At 32.1% G+C, this 8,782-nt stretch overlaps 1 protein-coding gene across 5 annotated transcripts; it reads left to right on the top strand.

The window, feature by feature from the left end:
• The first annotated feature begins 1,028 nt into the window (after window positions 1-1,028).
• LOC149488316 (uncharacterized) lies at window positions 1,029-7,325 on the top strand. 5 transcript variants are annotated; one of them, XM_089695037.1, is made up of 7 exons: window positions 1,047-1,068; window positions 1,243-1,538; window positions 2,389-2,546; window positions 3,071-3,275; window positions 3,601-3,864; window positions 4,768-4,926; window positions 5,565-7,325. In XM_089695037.1, exons 3-7 carry the CDS (start codon window positions 2,421-2,423, stop codon window positions 5,762-5,764), a joined length of 954 nt encoding a protein of 317 aa, XP_089551163.1. In that variant the 5' UTR covers window positions 1,047-1,068; window positions 1,243-1,538; window positions 2,389-2,420; the 3' UTR covers window positions 5,765-7,325. The 5 variants fall into 5 exon arrangements, with proteins under 5 accessions (XP_089551165.1, XP_089551162.1, XP_089551163.1 ...); XM_089695040.1 differs by having other exon boundaries at window positions 1,053-1,068; window positions 1,243-1,320; XM_089695039.1 differs by having other exon boundaries at window positions 1,029-1,320.
• The last annotated feature ends 1,457 nt before the right edge of the window (window positions 7,326-8,782 follow it).

Raw genomic sequence — 8,782 nt, 5'->3', positions numbered from 1 at the left:
TTATTGATAGTATAGATAAGAATTAAAGCTACACCTACTGTAACTTACGTATACGTTGAATATACCTACTAGGTAAGTATATAAAATAATAGAACCTACATTAATTTGGAATACATATAAGTATTCAATTTTTAATCCGATGAATTTTATAAAAAACATACTTTTACGGATACGGATAGTTATTCGTATTATCAATGTAATAAGATGCACTCAGAATTGTCAATTGATAATAACACTAACACTCCAAAGATTAAACTACTTACCTATATTGTTTTTTAATAATATTTAAGTAAGTAAGTTAAAAGACGACAGCTTGAGAATATGTTAATTGTATAAAATGTTCAAATTAAATTGTACTCAATCAAATTAAAACGATATTATTGTAAATAGGCAATGTAGGTAAGTAAATTAACAAAAAGTCAACTAGTAAGAAAAAACATATACCTACCTATTTATTCAGTATACATACATTATTTGGTTAAAAATCATAGTAAAAAATTATAAATGAAAAATGAAATAGATTAATTTTATGATTGGTTAATTCGAGCTCCATCTTAATATCAACAATGGCCGCCATCTAGTGGCCAGTAGCAGGAAACATATTTTACTCAAATTTATTCCTTCCACATGATGGTTTTTTTTATACAACATTTAAAATCTAATTAAAAATAATCATATTTAAAATTTGCCTTAAGCATAAAAAGTAATTAGCGCATATTTAATAGGAAAATAATCTTGAAAAAGGAATGTGTCGTTTACACTTTTCAATAAGCGTTCCATTATGCGCACCGTTCGCGCCTATTTTTTTGGTCTTTTTAAATATCGATCCTTCAAATTTTACTGGGTTTAAGTTTCGCAAGGTTATATTTATAAGGTTATATTTGTCTATTGTAATATTGTGTAAATATTCGAATATATTTAATAATCAAGTTAAATAATTATTGTTTTTAATTTTTTTTCAGTTTGTTTTCAACATTTTATATTATCTGAGGCCCGAGTTGTCAATTTATAAATGACAGTTGACGTCAAGACGTCAAACGTGTTTTTGTTTCGTGTTTGGTGACTAAAGTTCTGTTTATTTCACAATTTACCATATTTTTAATAATATACCCGAAGCGGTTTTGTTCCTTTAAATATATATTATACCATAACATCTGACACAGGCTGCGTATTGATGAACGACGTTGTTTTTAAAGAAATAATGGATATGGAGAGGATGTTACATGGTTATCAAAATTTCAGGTGATGACTTGGTGCAGTGTGTTCCAACGAAGAAAGGGCACCAGATAATGTTCCAAGGATACACATATGTGTTTAAATGTAAGCTGCAGTGTGGAGCTGAGCAGTGGTGTTGTTCTTACAGGCAGAAAACTGGTTGTATTTCGGTGATAAACATGCAAACTTATGGTGTAGAAGTTGTAAGAGATTTCCATAATCACAAGAAACCTATGTTTGCGGACTAGTGGTTTAACATATCTATAATGGCAATAAAGTTTGAACTTGCAAAGCATAAGTATAAAATATGTTAGAAATTGTGTGTAGCAGTTATTTTCCTGATCATTTATACTATGCTATGGCATTTGCAATAATTGAGACAATATTCTTATAACTTTTGGGTTATTGTTTATTTATGGAAATTATTTAAATTAAGTTAGAGCATTTTTGTCTACTATAATAGGTCTAGGTGTAGCATGTTATTTATAGAATTTTTTCCTTATTTGAAAAAGATGGGGTTTAATAATTTTCATTAGGTACTTTTAATATTTACTAATGGTCCGCCCCGGCTTCGCCCGTGCTACATATTTAGTATCCTATGTCCTTCTCCTGGCTCTAAACTACCTCCCTGCCAATTTTCAGCTAAATCGGTTCAGCCATTCTTGAGTTATAAGTGGAGTAACTAACACGACTTTCTTTTATAGTTATATATAGATATTAATTCTAAACAAAGTATTATCAATCAATATAATTAGTTTGTTAAGTTCTCCATTAAGCAGATAAGCAAAATATTTTGTAAAAATCAGTATTAAAGTGTGAACAAATATGCAGTATTTTATTTATAGTTTTGTCCGTTTGTATCTAATAAAACTTTATTCATATAAAAGTGGTTTTATTCTTCCAAAAACCCAAAGGAATTAAACAGTAAGATATTTGGTAAAAAGTTTGTATACATTTATATAACTACTAGCGGTCCCTGGCTTCGCCTGTGGTACATATGAAAAATAGATGTTGGCCGATTCTCAGACTTACCCGATATGCATAGAAAATTTCATGGGAATCGGTCCAGCCGTTTTGAAGTATGGTAACTAATATTTTGACACGGGAGTTTTATATATAAGATTTTCAGTCATACAATATTGCCACTTAATTAAAACAAATTGTGTTTCACAGAAAAGTTACCAGAGTGGGTGTTGATATACTTTATGATGTTAAATGATAATAAATACAAGTGTAACATATGTGACTCTGAGGTGGATGTTACGGAGAAGTGTCTGGAATTGGTGATTCACTTGCAGGGGTCTCATAAGGAAGTGTATGAGCTTCATAAGGTATGTAATAGTATTTTTTTAACATAGTTTGGATAAAAAGATAATATTTTAAGCTATTTTATAGCTTTTATCTCAGACTTTGAGCGCGACGACCGAATGTATAAATTCCGTAACGCAAAAAACCCAACACCCCCCACTCCAACCGGCATAGTGATGCGATGCTATACAATAGCTTTACTGCGGCAGTCCTCGAGTGCCACACGTATTTTTTTTTATAAATAACATTTTCAGTTTCATTTTGACTCTATTATGTAAATCAATATCTTAGGCTAGCTAGGGAGCTTATAAAACTTACAGTTTAGAAAAAAGTAAAAACAAAAGCTTGTTTACAATTTATTATTTAATATCAAAAATTTCTTACCTTTTACTGAGATCTGCTATTTCTCCGCCCTGTAGAAAAACAATCAAACCGAATATTGCATATTTATCCTAAATAATTCTTAACAACTTCACAATGGCACAAATTCTTGTATTTTCAAGTTTTACATATTATACAAGTTATAAAAATATAAATGACTTTCTAGGATAGTTCTGACGCAGGTGTTGGCTACCAAATCGAGTTTCTACAGTTTAGTATGAAAGATGTCGATCTCAAGAGTGACTCTGTAATTTTGGGAGAGATTTGTGAAACACCCGCAGTTCTTAAGGATGCTTCGAAGGAAGAATTGGACCAATCTGACTTTTTATTACTTCCCAATAAACAAGAGGAAAAGCATACAGCTATTTTAGGTATGTATAATATAGTGTATGTTTTCTAATTTCTTACATGTAGATTAGTTAAGGTCTATAGAAATGATACCTTATGATTATTACTAACATAAAATATTCATAGTAATTTTAAATTACAATTAACATATTCCTTCCTCATTTTTTTGCGGCATTTATGAACTATCTCAATGTTGTAAAATTCATACTTTTGTAATAATTCTTATATATTCTACTTAAATTAATTACCCAGTCTTCAAGCTGTATTTAGACATTTAAAAATAATTTAATTAACAGAAAACATTATACTTATACCTGTAATATAAAAACAATTAATAATTATTTCTAGAACAAAGCAGGAAACGGAGTTGGGTGTGGAAATATTTCGAACAATTGACCAAAACAATATACAGATGTTCGTTATGCAGCGTAGTTCTTTCAATAAAAGGCAGTAATTCTAACAACATGAATAGACATATAAGAACGCGGCATTCGGCAGTTTTCGCGTCAGAAATCTCTACGAAAGGCGGTCACGATGATGACGTCATAGATGACAGTATCAAATGGGACACTCCTAAAGAAGAGAGCGTGGAAAAAGTGGCGGGAAGTGCACGTGAGTAGCTTTTTGTAGTTTTTTATTGATTAAGCAAAGTTATCTGACTGTAATTTGCTTCAAGAATTATCAATGAAACATTTTTTGAAGTGAAAACTTCTTTAGCGGCGTTGGGTATTAAATCTTAAACTCGCGTCAGGACACGTGGCCTGATCGAAAAAGCGTAAGACGGATTTTTTTTTAGCCCTTATATTCCATTCGTAAGACGGATACCATTCCAAAATATCAAACATGCTGAACGTTAATAATCAAGTTTTCACTTCTGCCGGCACTCCCGGAGTGCAACCCGTCTTTTTTTTTTGGATTACTTAACACATAAAATCTCTCTAACCTATATCTATGTACAGGACTTGATTGAATTACTAATTTTACTAAACTAGCCAATAGTATATATGCATGATCAAAAAAGTGACAAAAAATAATAATTAAAAAATCTCCTTATTATTCTCAATAACATTAAGACATGACTATCTCTGTATGAGCATTTCAGATAGTATTTTTCAATGATACTAAAAGGTATACTCAGGTTATGCCCCACCAATAATGTATTTACATACGGCAAAGTTATCGAATCTGTTCTTTCACTCTCAACCATACAACAGCTTACACCTCGTTCGCTCTCCTGCTCGAGTCAGGCAATTACCTGACATTCTATTCTGGAGCATATTCTATCTATAACTTGTCTACACTAATATTATAAAGAGGAAAACTTTGTTTGTTTGTTTGACTGTAATGAATAGGCTCATAAACTACTGGACCGATTGATGAAATTTGGCACAGATAATAATCTTTAGACCCTCAGAAAGAACATAGGCTTTTTATTGCGAAATATGTACCACGGGCGAAGCCGGGGCGGACCGCTAGTAATCTATAACTTTACAAACACCAGTTATTTACCCATAGGAACAAAGAAGCCCAGACGCAGTTGGGTCTGGTCGTACTTCAGCCTGGTATCGAGAACTAGAGCTCGATGCAAACTTTGTAAGCGAGTGATCAGTCATGGCGGGAATGCAACTGGCAATATGAACAGGCACTTGAAGATTGTGCATAATAAATGGGGAGGTGAGTCTATATTATATTGTTGTAGACAGTAGCTTCACTATTTCAGTGTTTTTTCGATAATTGGCTTGATAATTTTGAAAGGATTGGAAAAAAAAATCGATCATTAGGTGGGACTCGAACCCGCATGTTTTTGAAAAAAAAAATCATTAATAAGCATTTAAATACTACAAAACTAAATACTCAATAATTTGCTTGATAATGGGAAAATTTTCTAAGAGATTTCGGTTTTTTTCATTAGTTTGAAATCGTGTTTTATAGTTACTTTTAACTTTTAACTTTTACTGGAACTTTTAAGCTATTGCATAGCTTCTATCGCGGGCCTTGAGCGCGGGGACAGAATTGAGAAATTCCGTAACGAAAAAACCTCACGCTCCCCACGACGGGCTCGGAGGTGTGGCTTGAAGGCATGCTATGCAATAGCTTTACCGCGGCAGTCCCCGAGTGCCACATGTCTCTTTTTTTTCATTTATATGGCTATACATAACTAAAATGCATGTGAAATATGACAAAAAAAAAAACAGACAGCGTGTGACGTGACAAACGTTCCATCTCGCTTCTTCACACTATCTCTAGAATTTGCTATACCCATTTTTTTTTTCTAATAAAGTACAAATTATAACTGTCAGTTTGTTTTTCAGACGGCAGCCATTGGGTCTGGAAAGTATTCAACGTCGGCGACAACACGTATTCTTGTAAAATATGTCAATACGAATTTATAAAATTCGATGACATAGAGAATAGCATACAGACTATACTAGATCATTTGAAAAGCGAACACAGCGTCGTTTCGGGGTCACAGATAATAACAAGCGCTACATTTGAAGTAAATAATGATTAGTGCGATTTTAGTTTATGGGTTGCCAGGAATTATACGTAAAATAGTGTGTTATGTTATTTAGACTCCGGGAGTGTTTACTTCAGTTGTCTCTTTCGCTCACTATAGTTGAATTATGCCATCTCTTTTTGACGTCTAAATGTGTGTGCTTTAGTATGCCGTTTTTGAAGATCTAATGTTGAGTTGTTGACCTTCACTTCTTTTTACTTATAATATTATTTATTACATAAAAGTTATATCCAAAGCTAGATAATGGAATACTAGCTTTTTTCTTAATTTTTACCAAATCGGTTTTATGTTTATAGTAAAAGACATATTATTTATTCACTTTCGTGTTGAAAAATTAGCCTATTTATTTAATTAGAGAGATTTAATATTTTTTATGAGAATTTAACTGTTCTTATGCAATTTAATATGTATTGCTTTAGTTTTGAATTTGTTTGGCTATGAGTAAAGAATTAAAAAAATCACACTTATGAGTAAAATGTATCTTATGAGTCATTCATTTAAACTTGATTTAAAAATGTAATAAATTAAAATTGTTTTCAATTGTGAATAAATGAAGTTAAGTATTTAATTTTTGTGTTTTAGGCTTCAATTGTAATTAAGAAAATATTAAGAGTAGTTAATAATTTTCAAAGAGAACTATAAGTATTTTGCCATTTAAATATATCTATAGGCGATGGGGCCAAATGTTAAGCATAATTAATTATGGTTTATATAATATATTCTGTACAAAATCACCTGTATTTTCTGAATTTCCTATGATTTCGGCCAATCTCTATATATTGGTGTGTCGTCAAAGCATCATAGAGTTAATATATTCCTTTTCATTTGATCATAATATTGTTAGTTATAAAATAAATTAAATAAATAATCAAATGAATATGGTGATATTAACATAGGGTATTGTATAGAAAAATCACAACGAAAATTCATATAGATACATATTTAGTGTTATTATATTTCGCCTGTAAACCTCCATATTCCTTAACCCAGTAAAATTAATAAATACATATGTTATTTGCGCATTTATATATTTTAGATTTAAAAAAAAATGCATGTTACCAAAAAAAAATGTTACGATCAGAGTGCAAATACAATAAAATGTTACAAACATTTAACAAAATCTATTTAAAGTAAACCAGTGTAATTATATTTCAATTATTTGTTATCAATAATGTAACAATGTAATACGATAAAGTGACAATTGAAGAAAAGACGTGTGGCACTCGGGGACTGCCGCGGTAAAGCTATTGCATGCTATGCCTTCAAGACATACCTCCGAGCCCGTCGGAGTGGGGAGCGTGAGTTTTTTCGTTACGGAATTTCTCGATTCGGTCCCCGCGCTCAAGGCCCGCGATAGAAGCTATGCTTAATAAAAAACAAGATGGAAGACAGAGAAACGGGAAGTCTTTTGACAAAGACTTCGCGTTTCTCTTCTTGTCATTTGACAATGACATTTCCCGCGTATTCGTTCGCCATTTTTTTTGTTTTTCTCCAATTGTCGCCTTGTCGATAAGTTATTTTGAAAGGAAACTCGCATAATGTAACTGTAAGAGCGTATACGTATAATTATTATTATTATTATTCATTTCTATGCGCACTGCGATGCGGCTACCGCAGACCGCACAGTGCGCATAGAAATGAATATTACGTACATAATTGTGCTTGCGGTCAGCCGGACGGCTACCCGCAATGCGGCTACCCGCATAGTGCGTATACGCTCTAAAGCCTTAATATTTAAGCGTCTTTGACTTGATTAGCAAAATAACCATGGCTTGGAAATAATTTAATTTTTAGCTCATTGTAGATAGTAGAATAATTTGTTACTTAATGCTTTGCAGGTAAGGCGCACATAGTTTGTGTTATATTTAAAGGTTTTAGATATATTTTATAAATAAATATTGTCATTTTCTTGTTTGTTTTATTGTAATTTTCACCGAATCAAAAATGGTAAACAATTTGATGATTTATTTTGTTAGAAGTGGCAATTTTCGCGAATGAAAAATTCTATTATATTGACTCGATTTTTGTGATAATGTTTCCCTGCAGTGATCAAAAGGATGACATATATAATCCAGAGTGGTAAATACCAGAACTAGCATGGGGATCAATTTTGTAAGCTCAGACTACGTACTTTTAGTTTCGTTAGTCTCCGCCCTAGGTCAGTTGTTTAAGGAAATGGTATGGTTGATGCGCGCGGTTTACACAATGATATGTAATCCACGCCGCATATTACGTGAGTATTAACCTTTGAAGGTTGTTTTTTTTTGTAGTGCACAATATTCGTTGTGCTATCTTTTGATATTATAGCGAATTAAGGTATTGTTTTTGTCAAAATTATAATTTTTATCATTTTTATTGCGAATTTTAGAAAAAATATGCACTCGAGAAACGGGCTCAAAATCTAGTATTGACTTAAAGAAAGAGACGACCAAGACCTTAGCTTCATCTGCATCAGAAGCGCCTCGTACGTCGTCTGTTGGGCGCTGTGTGCAGTGCGGACGAAGACGAAATAGAAGCACCCGAAGACGTTGCCATGGATGCAACAAATATATTTGTCCGGATCACTCCAGATATGTGTGCATTTCATGCTTGGAAAATTGTAATTAGTCATAAAACAATTGTGAATCGACACAACTTTGAACACGCAAGTGAAGTCGCGGGTGGAAAGCTAGTAATTCATAAAAAAATAGGTGTAACTGATTTTTGATCTCTGTGTTTTTAAAAGAAATATGTGCATATTGTAATAATTTTCTTTTGAATAGTAGATACGTTTTTTAATATCAATAAAGAAAATGGCATAATTATGAATTTTATTAAAAAAAAATTAATACACATGTAGTCCGCGCGACCTGTACTAACATCGTAACTATGATTTTGTAGAAAAAAGATACATTCGAGAAAAAGGGTCAAAATCCAGAATTGGCTTAAACAATATGAGGAAAAAGACTCCAGCATACGTAAAATATCATTAAATATTATTTTATTTTCTGCAAATTTCCTTAAGGCTTGCAA

The sequence above is a fragment of the Colias philodice genome, chromosome 5, assembly GCF_061535455.1.
Source record: "Colias philodice isolate Cphi_HAF_F1 chromosome 5, ilColPhil1 Martin Lab GWU primary, whole genome shotgun sequence".
Lineage (NCBI taxonomy): Eukaryota > Metazoa > Arthropoda > Insecta > Lepidoptera > Pieridae > Colias > Colias philodice.
The sequence above is the reverse complement of the archived record's forward strand: the minus strand, read 5'-3'. Positions and strand labels throughout refer to the sequence as shown.

Coding starts and splice junctions, on each gene's coding strand:
- LOC149488316 (XM_089695039.1), top strand. CDS start 2,421: ATGATGTTAAATGATAATAAATACAAGTGTAACATATGTGACTCTGAG. Junction 2,547..3,070: donor AAGTGTATGAGCTTCATAAG/GTATGTAATAGT, acceptor ATGACTTTCTAG/GATAGTTCTGACGCAGGTGT. Junction 3,865..4,767: donor AAAAGTGGCGGGAAGTGCAC/GTGAGTAGCTTT, acceptor ATTTACCCATAG/GAACAAAGAAGCCCAGACGC.